This window comes from Crocuta crocuta, unplaced genomic scaffold (genome assembly GCF_008692635.1).
Source record: "Crocuta crocuta isolate KB4526 unplaced genomic scaffold, BGI_CrCroc_1.0 scaffold334, whole genome shotgun sequence".
Taxonomy (NCBI): Eukaryota; Metazoa; Chordata; class Mammalia; order Carnivora; family Hyaenidae; genus Crocuta; species Crocuta crocuta.
Genome location: NW_027533260.1, coordinates 1,028,671 through 1,044,929, shown reverse-complemented (window position 1 = coordinate 1,044,929; position 16,259 = coordinate 1,028,671). Strand labels below are relative to the sequence as shown.

The 16,259-nt window shown below is 49.1% G+C and overlaps 1 protein-coding gene and 1 pseudogene across 1 annotated transcript; both read left to right on the top strand.

Moving 5' to 3' along the window:
* Positions 1-1,332: 1,332 nt before the first annotated feature.
* LOC144217464 (sialic acid-binding Ig-like lectin 13) lies at positions 1,333-11,352 on the top strand. The gene is made up of 9 exons (XM_077747051.1): positions 1,333-1,438; positions 1,504-1,887; positions 2,052-2,330; positions 2,518-2,565; positions 6,422-6,679; positions 6,761-7,045; positions 7,343-7,442; positions 7,742-7,799; positions 9,456-11,352. The coding sequence occupies exons 1-9, from the start codon at positions 1,387-1,389 to the stop codon at positions 9,699-9,701; spliced, it is 1,710 nt and encodes a 569-aa protein (XP_077603177.1). The 5' UTR covers positions 1,333-1,386; the 3' UTR covers positions 9,702-11,352.
* Positions 11,353-11,615: 263 nt separating this feature from the next.
* On the top strand, positions 11,616-11,716 carry LOC144217812 (U6 spliceosomal RNA; annotated as a pseudogene).
* The last annotated feature ends 4,543 nt before the right edge of the window (positions 11,717-16,259 follow it).

The following is a 16,259-nucleotide window of genomic DNA, read 5'->3' as shown; positions in this document are numbered from 1 at the left end:
CCTCCCTGTGTCCACCTGTCTGTGTGTCTGTGCCCTAATCTTCTTGTAAAGACACCAGTCTTATTGAATCACAGCCCGTCCCAATGGCCTCATTTTACCTCAATGATCTCTTTAAAGACTTTCTCCAAAGACAATGGTTTTTGGAGGTACTGAGGATTAGGAAACGAACATATGAATTTTGGAGGTACACCATTTGGCCCTGTGAGCATAAGCATCTGACTGTGCAGAGTGGTTAAAGGCAGCACACTGAGCATTAGGGAGACATGCCCGAGCCTGGAGCTATCTGGTGCAGTCCCAGGAAACCTGATCCATTCACTGGAGGCCATAGATGAAGAAGCCTTAGGGCAGGGCTGATCACCAGAATCTTCTTACTAAAGGCAGGACTCAGAATGACCTCTGAGGAAGGGACAGGGCCAGACATTTGACATGCAAGATGGTCACACCCGCGACTGCCGCAAATGCCCGCCTCTGTCCTCCTATGGGATTGTCCCGCAGACAAAGTGTTGAGTATTGTGATCTCTCCGTGGGACTCCTGGGGAGACTGAGGCTTGGAGGCTAGGAGGGTCAGGCACACCTGCACATTCTCCCTCAACGTCATGTTGTGCTGTCATCTTGCAGCAAATGCCCAACTCCCAGGCATGGCCTGGTGCAGGTAACCCCAGGGAAGCCTGAGGCAGGGGGCTATGAGCCATCCAGGAAGCCCAAGATCCCCCCTCAGAGTCCTGGTCCCGTCCACTCTGGCCATTCAGACCTGGGAACTCACCTTCTAGCAACAGAGCAACGGAGTTTCCTACAAGCCCCGGCCTGCTCCTAACAGCTCACACTCTCCCAGCAGGAGCTGGTGTGGGCTGGAGTGTCTCCATCTCCTTGGGTGTCAGGGAAGTTCTCAAGACCGGACACAAAGTCTGTCAATCTCCCTTCTGACTCCACTCCCCTGAAAGGAGTTGTTCATGATACATTTATCACATTCATTGATTCATTCATTCATTCATCATCATCTCCCTCACCTGGGGTGTGTGGGGGGAACCTGTCCCCATCTTTTATGCTTCAAGCTTCCCCTGCACAGAGTGGTTAAACCCCTTCCTGAGCCCCACAATTGGCAGGACTGACCCTCTGGGCTTCTAGAAGCTGTCATTGGCCAGGTAGTACCTTCCCTCCTGGTGGGGACAGAGGCACATGAGGGACAGGGCACGGACAGGGACCGGGGAATGGGGGTAGATTGCTTGCACCCTATCTGGAAAGTAGGAGTGGTTAATCTTCAGGGGCCACGCCACCTCTGAGAGCAATGCTGGAGCCAAGTTCCTCTTCTGTGGACAGTCACCTTCCAGACATCGGCCCTGGGCTTCCTATCGGGGCTTCCTCTCCGTCCTGCGACACAAAGGCACCATGGCCCTTACCCCACACATGCTGCCGCTGCTGCTGCTGCCGCTGTGGGCCGGTGAGTGAGCCGAGGGGAGAGGGCCGGGTGGGCTGGGACTGCCACTGACCACCCATTCCCTGCAGGGTCCCAGGCTCAGGATCCCAGATTCCACCTGAAAGTGCAGAAGGCCGTGACGGTGCAGGAGGGCCTGTGTGTGTTCGTGCCCTGCGATTTCTCCCACCCCCAAGTCCAATACAATGACAGTGACCCAGCTCATGGCTACTGGTTCCGTGAAGGGACCCATACAGGGCGCGGTGCTCCAGTGGCCACAAACAACCCAGGTCAAAAAGTGGAGCAGGAGACCCAAGGCCGATTCCACCTCCTTGGAAACCCCCAGGACTACAACTGCTCCCTGGACATCAGAGACGCACGGAGGAGTGACTCGGGGGCATACTTCTTTAGGGTGGAGAGAGGGCCTTATGTGAGATATAATTACCAATGGAACTGGCTCTCCGTGCGTGTGACAGGTAAGGAGTGGGGTCCACGAGGGGACATGCATGGGTCCTGAGGGCCCCCAGGGCAGACCTGGGAGGGGACCTCCTGATCTCCATCCTGGCTGGGGAGGAAACGGCTGGCCCGAGGTAGAGGCTGCTTCTGGGGAACACTCAGAGCCTCTCTGTCTCCCTGTCAGCTCTGACACGGACACCGGACATCCACATCCAGGGGCCCCTAGAATCTGGCCAGCCCAGCAACATTACCTGTAGCATGCCCTGGGCCTGTCAGAGGGGGACGGCCCCCACCTTCTCCTGGATCGGGGACGCCCTCACCTCCCTGGACCCCAGGACACACTTCTCTTCGGTGCTCACCCTCATCCCGAGGCCCCAGGACCACGGCACCAACCTCACCTGTCGAGTGACCTTCCCTGGAGCTAATGTGAGCACAGAGAGAACCATCCAGCTCAATGTCTCCTGTGAGTGCCAGGCCAGGACGCCAGGGTCCCTGGGGGCAGTGGGCTTGGGGGAAGGAGGGTCTGGAATCCTGGAGAGGAAAGAAAGAGAACACCCGACTCCACCCTTTTCCTATTTCTGAAGTTTCTGGGAGAATAGGGCCAACAGTCATCTTCCTGCCTATGAAAACATTTGTGTCTATCTGTGCAGATGCGTCCCAGAACCTGACCATCAGTGTTTTCCGGAGAGAAGGCACAGGTAGGACACGACCTCTCCTCTCGGGCTTTGACGGAAGGGGCATCTGTCTCCACCCCTCAGAGCAGAGATGGGGATTTAGAACTCAGATGGAAGAAAGGCTCAGGCCAGGTGTGGGGACAGCGGAGGTGGGAGACCTCCCATTGGCTCCTCAGCTTACAAACTGCCTTCCTCCCACTGCTGACCCGATTCCCAAGGGGTTTTGCATGACCTCCATGCCTGATGGGTGTACTGCTCCCGGATGTGAGGGTGTGTCCCCTCCCAAATCTCTCCCTGTTCCCTCAGGACCGGGACCCTGCCTATTCCTGCAGTTTCCTTCAACATTAGAATGATATTGTTTAAAATAGTAAGCGTAAAGTGTGTTGGTCTGCTCAGGTTTCCATAACAAAATACCACAGACTGAGGGGCTTAAGATTCAGGCATTTATCCCTCACGTTTCTGGAGACTGGCAAATATACACAAGGTCAAGGTTCCAAGGTTCCAGCCAGTATGGTTCTGGGGGAGAGCTTCTCCTGGGGAGAGCTCACTCCTGGTGAGAGGGATGCTTTTCGGCCGTGTTTTCTCTCATGCATCTGAAAGAAAGAAAGCTCTCTAGGGCACCCAGGTGGCTCGTTGGTTGGGTGTCTGACTTCGGCTTAGGTCATGATCTTACAGCTCGTGTGTTCGAGTCCCGCATTGGGCTCTGTGCTGACAGCTCAGAGCCTGGAGCCTGCTTCAGATTCTATGTCTTTCTCTCTCTCTCTCCCTTCCCTGCTCTCTCTCTCTCTGTCTCCCTCAAAAATAAATAAACATTAGAACATTAAAAAAAAAAAAAGAAAGCTCTCTGGTGTCTCTTCTTACAAGAGCACTAATCCCATCCTGAAGCCCCTACTCTCATTACTTCATCTAACCCTATCACCTCCCAAAGGCCCATCCAAACACCTCCAAATACCACCATATTGGGGGTTAGGGCTTGGGCATTGAGCTTGAAGGGAACACATTCCAGTCCCTAACAAAACTAGGAATAAGAATAAAATACTGTTCAGCACCTGCGAATCTCCCCTCTTGGTTATCTTTCCGAACATCATTTACGCATCTCCAGTTATTTATTTATTTTAATGTTTAATGCTTTATTTTTGAGAGAGAGAGAGAGAAAGAGAGAGAGAGAGACAGCGTGAGCAGGGGAGGGTCAGAGAGAGAGGGAGACACAGAATCTGAAACAGGCTCCAGGCTCTGAGCCAGCTGTCAGCACAGAGCCCGACGTGGGGCTTGAACCCATGAACTGTGAGATCATGACCTGAGTCGAAGTCGGTCACTTAACTGACTGAGCCACCCAGGCGCCCCTACGTATCTCCATTTAAAAGCACACACATACATACACACCATACTCTATACACCGCTCTTAAGTTTTTATTCAAATTCCAGTTAGTTAACGTACAATATGAGTCTCAAGTGTATGAAATAGTGATTTAACACTTCCACACATCACCTGGTGCTCATCACAAGTGCCCTCCTTTTTTTTTTATAAAAATTTTTTTAATGTTTTATTTATTTCTAGGAGAGAGAGAGAGAGAATGACAGTGTGAGCAGGGGAGGGTCAGAGAGAGAGGGAGTCACAGTCTCTGAAACAGGCTCCAGGCTCTGAGCTGGCAGTCAGCACAGAGCCCGATGCGGGGCTCAAACCCACGAACCGCGAGATCATGACCTAAGCGAAAGTCAGACGCTTAACCCACTAAGCCACCCAGGCACCCCTACAAGTGCCTTCCTTAATCCCCATCACCAATTTCCCCACCTCCACCTCCTCCCCTCTGGTAACTATCAGTTTGTTCTCTTGGTTTGTCTCTCTCTCTCTTTTTTTCCCCTTTGCTCGTTTGTTTTGCTTCTGAAATTCCACATCTGAGTGAAATCACATGGTACCTGTTGTTCTCTAACTGACTTATTTCACTTAGCTATTATTTTTTAATAGACATTTCGCTGTGGAGTAATTTTAGGTTTACATAGTACACAGAGTTTCCATAAAGCCCTCACCTAGCTTTGCTTGTCATTAAAAGTCTTACATCGTCATGATACGTTTGTCCCAACTAAGAGACGTTAGAACCCTTATTGATGACTCCACGGTCTTCTAATTCGAAGTGTATTACAAGGTAAAGTACTTAATTAGCCCCCATTGGTGGGAAGCCATGGTGTTTCCAGACTTTTGTTAAGACAAATAATACTGCAACAGGGGTGCCTGGGTGGCTCAGTAGGTTAAGTGTCCGGCTTCGGCTCAGGTCATGATCTCGCGGTTTGTGGGTTCAGGCTCTGCGTCGGGCTCTGTGCTGACAGCTAGCTCAGAGCCTGGAGCCTGTGGAGCCTGCTTTGGATTCTGTGTCTCCCTCTCTCTCTGACCCTCCCCTTCTCACGCTGTCTCTCTCTCTCTCTCTCTCACACACACACACACCACACACAAAACCCACATAAAAAAAGACAAATAATACTGCAACAAATAACTTGTACAAACATTCCCCATACGTGTACATGTGTCCATAAGGTAATTATCTCGAGAAGAAAAGTTTCAGATCAAAATGTGTGTTTGCAATTTCCACAGATACTGCCAAATCATGTGGTGTGGAAGTTGTTCTGTTGATAATCCCAACCTGCTGAACGCTTTCATCCTTGCTGATATATTAAGTGAACTGACTGCCATTTTAATTGAATGACCATTTTGTAAACAATGTTATGTATCTTCCATTACATTTGAGAATCATTTGTATTTCTTTGTGGACTTTTTCTTAGTGATTTGAAGAAGTGCTTTTTATATGAAGGAAATCAGTTGTGTGTTAGTTGAAAGGATTTATTTGCCTAATAATGGCCTCTTTGACTTAGCATGGGGTGACTTTGTTAGGCAAAAACATGCCTTTTTTTTGAGGGGAAGTGTTGCATTCATTGGTCTCCTGGAGTTGGCTTTCACTGGTGGACGGGAGCCAATTACGCCCAGGTTTCCTCAACTCTGGGTTCAGTGACATCTAGTTGGGTGCTTGAAATTGGCCAGCAGGGAAGTATTTACACCAAGGAAATTGGCAAATGACAAAAATCAGGGCTTTTACTTTTCCCTCCCCTCCGCCCTCCCCAATAACCTGGTTGTTAAACATTTACCAGTAAAGCATCGTTATGGGTACCAATGTTTCCTTTCAAACCTCTGTCTTTCCCTAGTCTAATATTATTTTTTTAGTCTCCAGGAGCCTCATAGGCAAACACTCCCAAACATACACATTCACTCAAGCCTTACGGGACTATGTGATTTTCCCTGACATATAGACCATCTCACACCCCCGCCGTAGCTGCACTTTCTATGTCTGCTTCCTGCAGTTGCCCTTCCATGCCAGCATCGTCCTCCAGCCAGCTCCCAGCCCCTCTCATGCTCCGCCGTAGCCTCTCCTCTTGCAGGAAGCCCTCCCTGCTCTGCCGGTCTCACTGAACAACCATCCACAGGGCTTCCTCTGAACAATGGGCCCCCGTCACAAAACACATCACAGTGATTCTGGGGTATCTAACTCATAAGACTGAACTCTCAGATCCAACTAAATGAGATGGGTCTTAGTGAACTCCGTGAAAGGCAGAACGGCCAGGTTCTTGGAGGCCAATATGGGATCTGCGTTGGCACAGATGACAGAGGTAGGCAGGTGAGAAACGAGGTGGTTCAGATGAAAGCACGAGGGACCCCTGGAAAGGCTGTAGTGCCCGCTCCCAGCTCTGTCCCCTGGGGCTGACCCCAAACGTAGAAGCCCATAATGCAGTGGAAGAGAAGAAACAGACTTAAATGATGTGAGGGAAAGAGAGAGATAGAGACAGAATACCCCCCGCTGAGGGCTGGGGCTTAACTTTCTCTCTGTCTTGCCAGCACCTGAGGCTCTGGGCAACGGCTCGTCTCTCCCAGTCCAGGAGGGCCAGTCCCTGCACCTGGTCTGTGTCTACGACAGTAACCCCCCTGCCAGGCTGCGCTGGATCCGGGGCAGCCTGACCCTACAGCCTCTGCAACCCTCAGATCCTGGGGTCCTGCAGCTGCCCCGGGTGGAATTGGGGGACCATGGGAAATACGTCTGCCAAGCTCAGCACGCGCTGGGCTCTCTGGAGGCGTCCCTGAGCCTCCTTGTGAAGAGTGAGTTGGAACATACCTATAAAGGATGCCTGGGTCCTGGGGAGGTGGGGCTCTTCTGATCCCTCTCCTGTCGTTCCACAGACCCCCCAAAGCTGTTTGGTCCCTCCTGCTCCTGGGAGGGCGAGGGGCTGCACTGCACCTGCTCGGCTCAATCCCAGCTGCCCCCCTCTCTGCACTGGCGGCTGGGGGAGGGGCTGCTGGAGGTGAACCACAGCAACGCCTCCTTGACCGTCACCTCCAGCTCGGAGGGGCCCTGGGCCAACAGCAACCTGAGCTTCATGGAGCCGCTGGGCTCCAGCCTCAGACTCAGCTGCGAGGCCTGGAACGCACACGGGGAACAGAGCGCCGTGGTCCAGCTGCTGCCAGGTCAGGGGGCTGTGTCGGGGTGGGGGGAGGGTGATGCCTGGAGGAAGGGGGTGCAGGAGGCAGGATCCTAGAAGACGCTGAGCAGAGAAGTGCCTCTGACTCTGGGCCAAGGGGCACCAGAGGTCAGAGTCACCTGAAGGTTGGTGGGGGAGGGGCTGGGGAACAGGAGGCTGGGATCCCATGGAGGGGCGGGGGACCGAGGAGCCAGTCCTGGATAGAAGTGGGCGCACCACGGGGTCAGGGGCTCCAGAAGGCTGAACGCTCAGGTGCCTGCTTCAAGGTGCCTCTTACCTGCAGGGAGACCAGGGCCCGGGACAGGTGCACTTCACGGGGCGATCTGGGGAGCTGGTGTCACAGCCCTGCTTGCTCTGTGTCTCTGCTTCATCACCTTCTTCGTGTAAGTGGTGACCCCGGTTTGGGTGAGGGCCTCACGAGTTTGGGCAGAGAGGGGACTGAGAGAAAATCTCCTGAACTCAAAGCCCAGAGCTGGAGGAGCGCAGTGCGTCAAAGCATCAGAAATTCAGCGCCCTGACCCTTCGGTGGCCAGGGAGGGGTGTGTTCCCCACATGGGGTGGTTGTGAGGAGGCAATATACGTTCTCCTCATGGTCTCTGCAGCCAGACAGCTGCCTCAGTCATCTTCCCAGGCTCCCAGCAGTGAGCCAGCCAGACTGAAGGGCCTCGATCTCTCTCCTCAGAGTGAAGACCTACAGGCAGAAATCAACCCAGAAATCAGCGCACAGGGATGACTCCCAGGTGAGTGACATGGGCATCTTTCCATCAGGCATGGGGACTAGGCTGTGAGGTCCTCCCTCGGGATTTCCAGCTGCACTCAGCTCAGAGACCCGAGAGCCACATTTTCCTCTCCCACCCAACTCCCTTTCAACAAAGCTTCATTCCATTTTGCCCCTTCCCTGCTGAGCCCTCACTTTCTCCCTTCCTGGGGCACTGGCCTCACCCTTCTCGGACTCACCTCTCCTCCCAAGCTTTGGGCAAGAAATTCCCCAAACAGCTCTCACTCCTGTGCCTGCCACTGTCTAGATCAGCACAGACCACCAAGAATATAATGTGAGCCATGTGCCTGGCTTAAAAGTTACTAGTGGCCACATTTAAAAAATAGAGAGGAACACCTGGGTGGCTCAGTCGGTTAAGCATCCGACTTCGGCTCCAGTCATGATCTCATGGTTCATGGGCTCAAACTCGGCATGGGGCTCTGTGCAGACAGCTCAGAGTCCAGAGCTTGCTTTGAATTCTGTGTCTCCCTCTCCCTCTGCCCCTCCCCACTCATGCTCTGTTTCTAGCTCTCTCTCTCTCAAAAATAAATAAACATAAAAAAACTTTTTTAAATAGAGAGAAGCATGAGATCGATTTTAATATAATGTTTATTTAACACAGTATATTCAAAATATCACTTCACCATCATATCATAAATAATCAATGTATAGATTATTAATGAGATAGTTTGCATTCTCTTTCTTCTTCTTCTTCTTCCTTTGGTACCAAGTCTTTGAAACCCAGGGTTTATTTCACACTCATGGCACAGCTCCATTTGGAATCGCCATGAATCACATACTCAGTAGCCACAGGTGGCTAGGAGCTACTGTATTTTACACATATTTTACACAGTTTCCTCGGGCTGGTGTTCTGTGATCTGTTCCCTGCTGAGTCCTCCAGCCCACTTCCTGCCTCTGCCCTGAAAATGAGCTCCCCGTCCCCAGGCAAGGCTCATTCTCTGTTAATTCTGTGTGTTTGCATGCATGATTTCCTCTGTTCCTCTCCATTTGCATTAGCCAGACCCCTAAATGCCTTTCATGCTCCAGTTTAAATATTCCCTTTCCCTATGCAGGCAAACTGTCATCATGCCTCCTTGTAGTAACCACAGGCCTGTCCCCAACACCCTGTGAGCCCCTGGGTTGTGGGGGGGGTGGGGGTTGGCAGGGCTTCTGCAAACCTCAGTGATTCTCACCCACACTCCTAACGCCCTTCTTCTGCCCACCAAATCACAATGTGCAATTAGATAAGTGTGTGTGTGTGTGTGTGTGTGTATGCGCACGCGTGTGTGTGAGAGAGAAAGACAAACGAATACTGACTCCTTGTCCTGATAGGCTGTCTGAGGTCAGAGATGGTGTGTCCACAAGAGTTTCTTGACCTTGCTCACTCTGTTTCCATATCTGTAAAATGAAAGGATAACAGCTGTATCATCCACAGGGGAGTGAGGGGATTTACAAGGAATCAATGCCATTATGATGAAAATTTGTTAAAGCTACAAATGAATGAATGAGTGAGTGAATGAATGAATGAACGCTCAGGAAATGGGCATGAAGTGGTAAATGGGTAAGTGTCCCCCAAGCCCCTACTTTCCTTCTCCAAATCGAAAGGCCAGCTCCGATGCCTTTCTCTCGTCCCATTCAGGGTCACCTGGACAAACCCTGGTCAGACAGCCCGTCAGACAGCCCGTCAGCCCCCCCGCCCCCAGACCCAGCTGCCTCCCTCCCAGAGAAGGGGCAGGAGGAGCTCTACTACGCCTCCCTCACCTTCCAAGGGCTGAGGCCACACAACTTCCAGGAATGGGAAACCACGGAGTATGCAGAGATCAAGATCCAGACTGACAGCCCCACCCACGACCCCCCCTTGGGAGCCCAGACAAGGCATCTTTGAGGAAATGTGTACCAGGCACTGATTCTTCATTTTTATTTAAAATTTTTTTAAATGTTTATTTATTGAGAGACAGAGCACAAGCAGGGGAGTGCCAGAGAGAGGGAGACAGAGAATCGGAAGTAGGCTCCAGGCTCTGAGCTCTCAGTGCAGATCCTGACACAGGGTTCGAACCCACAAACCATGAGATCATGACCTGAGCCAAAGTCAGATGCGCAACAGATTGAGCCATCCGGGTGCCCCTAAATTTTTTTTAATGTTTATTAATTTTGAAGGAGAAAGAGAGCATGAGCAGGGGAGGGGCAGAGAGAAAAGGAGACACAGAATCTGAAGCAGACTCCAGGCTCTGAGCTGTCAGCACAGAGCCCGATGCAGGGGTGTCAAACCCATAGACTGTGAGATCATGACCTGAGCTGAAGTCAGATGTTTAACTGACTGAGCCACCTAGGCGGCCCAGTAAATCTATTTCTAAATGTAACCCTCTAGCAGGAGAAGATATTTCCCAATACGTGTATCTAACAAAGGATTCACCCACAGTATAAAAAGAATATATAAGAAAAAGGCAGATAACCCAATAAAAAGCAAAATATTCAGAGGGCCAATTAGCAGATAGATAAGTGTTTAACTTCAGTAGCTGTCAAGGAAAGGCAAATAAAAACCCCAATGCTGTGCTATTGCATGGCCACCACATTGGCGAAAATAATAAAAACAATATCAAGAATATCAAGTGTTGGGGCTCCTGAGTGGCTCAGTCGGTTGAGCATCCGACTCCAGCTCAGGTCATGATCTCATGGTTTGTGAGTCCGAGCCCCATGTCAGGCCCTGGGCTGTCAGCACAGACAGCCTGCTTTGGATTCTGTGCCTCCCTCTCTCAGCCCTTTCCCCACTCACACTGTGTCTCTGCCTCTCAAGAATAAACGTAAAAAAAAAATTTTTTTTTTTAAAAACAATATCAAGTGTTGGAGACATTACATTAAGGGAAATAAGCCTTCACCAAAAGACAAATACTGCATGATTCCAGTTATACAAAGTATCTAAAGTAATCAAATTCTTAGATACAAAGGTAGAGAGAGTTGGGAGGGGGTGGGGGTTGGCAGATAGGAAGCTGCAATGCAATAGGTAGAGTTTTAGTTCTGCAAGATGAAGGTTTTCTAGAAATCAATGATGTGCATATAGTTAACACTGCTGAATTGTACACTTAAAAATGTTTAAGATTAGGGCACCTAGGTGGCTCAGACAGTGAAGTGTCTGACTTTTGATTTCAGCTCAGGTCATGATCTCACAGTTGTGGATTGAGCCAGCATCAGTCTTCTAGCTGAGCCTGGAGCCTGCTTAAGATTCTTTCTCTCTCTCTCTCTCTGTCCACCCCTCCGCTTCTTGCGTGTGTGTGCTTTCTTTCTCTCTCTAAAAAAAAGTTTCAGATGGTAGATTTTTATGTTGTTTTGTTTTGTTTTGTTTTGTTTACCACAATAAAACCAAGTAATATATATAGTGGTCACCAAGGGGTAGAGAGGTTGGGGGAGTGGGTGGGTAGTTAATATGTAATGGGTACAGAATTTCAGTTTAGAAAATTCTAGGGATGGATGGTGGTGATGATTGCACAATGTGAATGTACTTAATGCCACTCATTGTACAGTTAAAACAGTATATACTTTACCACAATAAACACTTTTTTTTTCCCTTTGGGTGCCTGGCTGGCTCAGTCAGAAGAGCATGTGATTCTTGATCTCAAGGTTGTGAGTTTGAGCTCCGCATTGGGTGTAGAGATTACTAAATAAATAAATAAAACTTAACCGTAATAAATAATAAAATAATAAGTAAAATGAATATAAAATAAAGATAAAAATAAAATTAGATAATAAAATTTAAAAAATAATTAAAAACTTAAAATTTTTTTTTCCCTAAAGAATATCAGGTGTGCTTCAGCAGCACATATACAAAAAGTGGAAAGATCTGGAGAAGATTATTAGTGTGGCCCCTGTACAAGGATAAGAGAGTGAGAATTGGTACAACCATTTGGAAAAATGTCACTCTCTACTAACACTGAGTGCACAAGCCAATAATTTCACTGCAAGGTGTGTATCCAACAGAAGTGCATACAAACAATCACCAAATGTGTGCGAGAAAGTTCTTGGCAGCTGTAGTTGCAATGGATGAAAAATGGAACCTGTCCAAATGCCCACCAGCAGTAAGACAGGTAGATAAACTGCAGAGTAGTCATGCCATGGAATAAGTAAAGGGGAGAATCTTACAAACCTAATGTGGAGTGAAGAACGCAGACACAAGAGTTCCCCGCGATGTGACAGCCTCTTTACAAGGTTAGAAACAGACAAAGCTAATCTTTGGTGTTAGAAGTCAAGATACTAGTTGCTGTTGGGGGATAGTGACTGGAGGGGACAGTGGGGATGTTCTGGGGGTTCCAGGTAAGATCTGTGTCTTGATCTGGGTCTTAATTGCTCAGATGAGGTCACTCTGTGAAATATTTTTAAGTAACACACTTGTGATTTGTGCTCTTTTCTATTTGAATAGTACTCTTTAATGAAATTTGCATTCACCTTTATTTATTTATTTATTTATTTATTTATTGACAGAAACAGTGTGAGTGGGGGAAGANGAAGAGAGGGGGAGAGAGAGAGAGAGAGAGAGAGAGAGAGAGAGAGAGAGAGAGAGAGAACCCCAAGCAGGCGCCATGCTGCCAACCCAGAATCCAACATGAGGCTTGATCTCCTGAAACCATGAGATCATGACCTGGGCTGAAACCAAGAGTTGGATGTTTAATTGACTGAGCCACCCAGGCTCCACTACACATTCACGTTTTTAAAAAAAGACTATCCTTGGGGCGCCTGGGTGGCTTAGTTGGTTAGGCGCCCGACTTTCACTTGGGTCATGATCTCGCGGTTCGTGGGTTCGAGCCCCGTGTCGGGCTCTTTGCTGGCTGCCAGCTCGGAGCCTGGAGCCTGTTTCGGTCTGTGACTCCCTCTCTCTCTGGCCCTCCCCTACTCACGCTGTCTCTCTCTCTCTCTCTCCTAGAAATAAATAAAAAAAAATTAAAAAAATTTTAAAAAAAGATTATCCTTGGGGCTCCTGGGTGGCTCAGTCGGTTAAGTGTCCGACTTCGGCTCAGGTTGTGATCTCACGGTTTGTGGGTTTGAGCCCCACGTCGGGCTCTGTGCTGACAGCTAGCTCAGAGCCTGGAGCCTGTTTCAGATTCTGTGTCTCTCTCTCTCTCTGTGACCCTCCCCTGCACATGCTGTCTCTCTCTCTCTCTCTCTCTCAGAAATAAATAAAACATTTTTTAAAAATTTAAAAGAAAAGATTATCCTTGTAAATATCCAACTCTGATTTCCACGAGACTATAAGCTCTCCCAGGGCAGGGACAGCACTACATCTGGCCCTTTGTTTTCAGAGCCCAGCTTTGGACACAGCACATGCAGTGGGCCAGGGAACCTCTGAAATGCCTTGCCCTTGAGTGCAAGGGGACGATGTCCATGGGCTCTGCTGGGGCCTTCAACTTGTACCTCCAGCCCAGGACTCTCTCCTAAACTAAAGCCTTATGTCTTCCTGGATAAAGCCTTATGTCTTCCTGGACATCTCTCTCCCTGAAGGACCACAGACTCCTCACTTACAATGCATCCCAAATTGGCTCCATGTCTTCCCTTAAGTGGGCTTCTCCCTTCGGTACTCCACCCAGGATGTGAGAATGTCCATCCACCAGCATGGTGCCCGCTATCTCTTCAAGGAGAGTCTCACACTCTTGTGCCTGTATTAGCTGCAACTTCCCACCAGAGCACAACTTCTGGTCTGGCACTGAGTGGGATCTTGCAAAACAGGCCTCTTCCCCTTCTCAAACTCACAGGCCCCAAATTAGGGTCTTTTCTGCCTGTTCATCTAAGAGGCCACTGTGTGAACCACTTCCTGAATCTGGTGAGTCTGTCTTCTTCTCCCCCACTAGAGGCTATGAGGCCCCCTTGGCCATGATATAAGATGCCCCCAAGGTCCACTAGTACTCAAGGCCCAATTTCCTGCATGAAACCTTCTTCTACCCCTTCCTGCTATCTTGAGGAAGATTCTGGAACTTCTTTCTCTGGAACCCCACAGACCCCATTCATCTCTCCACTGTAGTTTAATCACAGGATCTAGAGACCATCTTTGTGGTCTTTACGAAGGTGGTAGGGGAAAGCAGTTGAATGTTTAAGGCCCTTCATAATAGCCAAAAAGTAGAAACAACCCAAATGTCCATCAATGGATGAATGGATGAACAAAATGTGGTCTATCCGTGTAATGGAATTTTATTCAACCATAAAAAGAACTGAAGCCCTGATACATACAACATGCATGAACCTCAAAAATATGTTAAATGAAATACACCATACACAAAGGTCACATATTGTATGATTCCATTTCTATGAAATACACAAAATAGGTAAATTCATAGAGACAGAGAGCAGACAAGGGGCTGCCAGGGCTGTGGAGAGGAGGGAAGGGAGAGTGACTGTTCTAATGGGTGTAGGGGTTTCTTTTTGGGGTGATAAAAATGTTCTGGAATCAGATAGAGGTGGTAGTTACACAGTATTGTGAACGTACTAAATGCCACTAAATCGTTTGCTTTAAAATCGTTAATTTGGGATCTCCTGGGTGGCTCCGTCAGTAAAGCATCCAACTTCAGCTCAGGTCCTGATCTCACAGTTAAGGTCATGATCTCACAGTACATGAGTTTGAGCCCCACATCGGGCTCACTGCTGTCAGCACAGAGCCTGCTTTAGATGCTCTGCCTCCTCTCTCTTTACCCCTCCCCGATCCCCCTGTCTTTCACTCTCAAAAGAAATCTTTAAAAAATAATTAATTACAGGGCGCCTGGGTGGCTTAGTCGGTTAAGCGTCCAACTTTCGCTTAGGTCATGATCTCGTGGTTCGTGGGTTCGAGCCCCGCATCGGGCTCTGTGCTGACTGCCACCTCAGAGCCTGGAGCCTGTTTCAGAGTCTGTGACTCCCTCTCTCTCTGCCCCTCCCTCTCTCCTAGAAGTAAAAATAAAATAAAATAAAAATAATTAATTAATTTTAAATTTCATTAATTTTATGTAACATAATTTCCTCGTGATTAAAAAAAAATAATTTACGTTCTTCAAAGTCATTCTGCCAGGATTCGAATGCCCACTTCACCACTTGACCTCTTGATGTTTACACTTGCTCCTCCATCAAGTGAGGATAACAATAACAACAAGTGGTTCTGAGAAGGCAGGGAATCAATGCGCACAGGGTGGCATTGTGCCCGGTGTCTGGTGAGCTCCAGGAGCCCCATCGAAGTCCACTCAGCCAAGGGACAAACGCTGCCCAGGTAATCATTCCACTGGCTGAACAACCTCTAGGCTTCAACCTGTGTAGACACGTGATGTCAGATTCTCTGCACACACCCGGATTGAGTGGGCAACTCTGTGGTCCCAGAGAAAGGCCAGTGATGTGCAAGTGAGAAAATAAGAAGTATAAGGCCTATTTCAAGTCTTCACTGCTAGGGTTTAGTTTCACTTCCGCCTCTTTCAGTGCCCATTCTTATGAGTCACCAAGTTCCTGGTTTGTCCCCTCCTCTGCATCCCCAAATCAGGTCTCACTTGACCTCTCCCACAACTCCCAGACCACTGAAACAGCCACCTCCCCAGCCTCTGGGTTCCCCATCAGCCCGTCTGTCCCTCACTTGCTAACTGCCCCATGCCTTTCCCTCCATATGAGGTGTCCTCTCCAATGAGGGCTACTCAAGAATTTCCACAATCCCACAGTCACCTGCCTCACTCTTTTCCCTCAGCCACCACACCTCACACATCTCCAGCCACATCCTTGCCACTTCCTGAACATCTCCAGCCCCTTGTGCTCTCCATGCTTTCTTCACATGCTTCCATCTCACTGTGATATTATCCCCTTTCTCCATCTTCACGGCACACACTTACCCTTTGAGATCTGGCTCAAATACCACCTCCTCAGACAAGCTGCATATCCTACCTGACCCCCCCACCCCCGCAACCCTGCATTCTCCCACGGGTTGGGTTAAGGCATTGTTTACCAACCTCAGCCTTATTGATATGTGGATATGAGGGGCTGAATCATTCTGCATTGTGGCGGTGCAGAGGGGAGGGGGCTGCCCTGTACATTTTGGATGTTAAGCAGCAGCTCTGGTCTCTACCCACAAGATGCCAGGAGCTTCCCACACCTATTTTTGACAACCAAAAATGTCATTGCCAAATGTCCATGGTGGGGGTGGTGCACAAATGTCCCCAGTTGAGAACCACTGAGTTAGAACTGACCTCCTATACACTCACACATACAGAATGACCAACAACTTTCTCCAGTTCTTCTCAAGGTTACCACAGACACCACTTGACTCCTGGCCAGTTACAAAACAATTAAGTGCATTTCTGTTCCTTTACATCACATTCATGAGGGGAGCCTTGGGAAATCCCTGCTTTTCTTCCCATTTCTTTGTTCTCTATACTTTTGCTGCATGCCCATTATGTGATGGGAACACTTCTTCCAAGAGGAAGAAGATTCAGTTCCTGCCTCAGAAAAGCTCAGT

Excerpts from the sequence above, each read along its gene's own strand:
- LOC144217464 (XM_077747051.1), top strand. The coding sequence starts at position 1,387 with ATGGCCCTTACCCCACACATGCTGCCGCTGCTGCTGCTGCCGCTGTGG. Across the intron at positions 1,888-2,051 it reads GCTCTCCGTGCGTGTGACAG|CTCTGACACGGACACCGGAC; the intron begins GTAAGGAGTGGG and ends TCTCCCTGTCAG. Across the intron at positions 7,046-7,342 it reads CGTGGTCCAGCTGCTGCCAG|GGAGACCAGGGCCCGGGACA; the intron begins GTCAGGGGGCTG and ends TCTTACCTGCAG.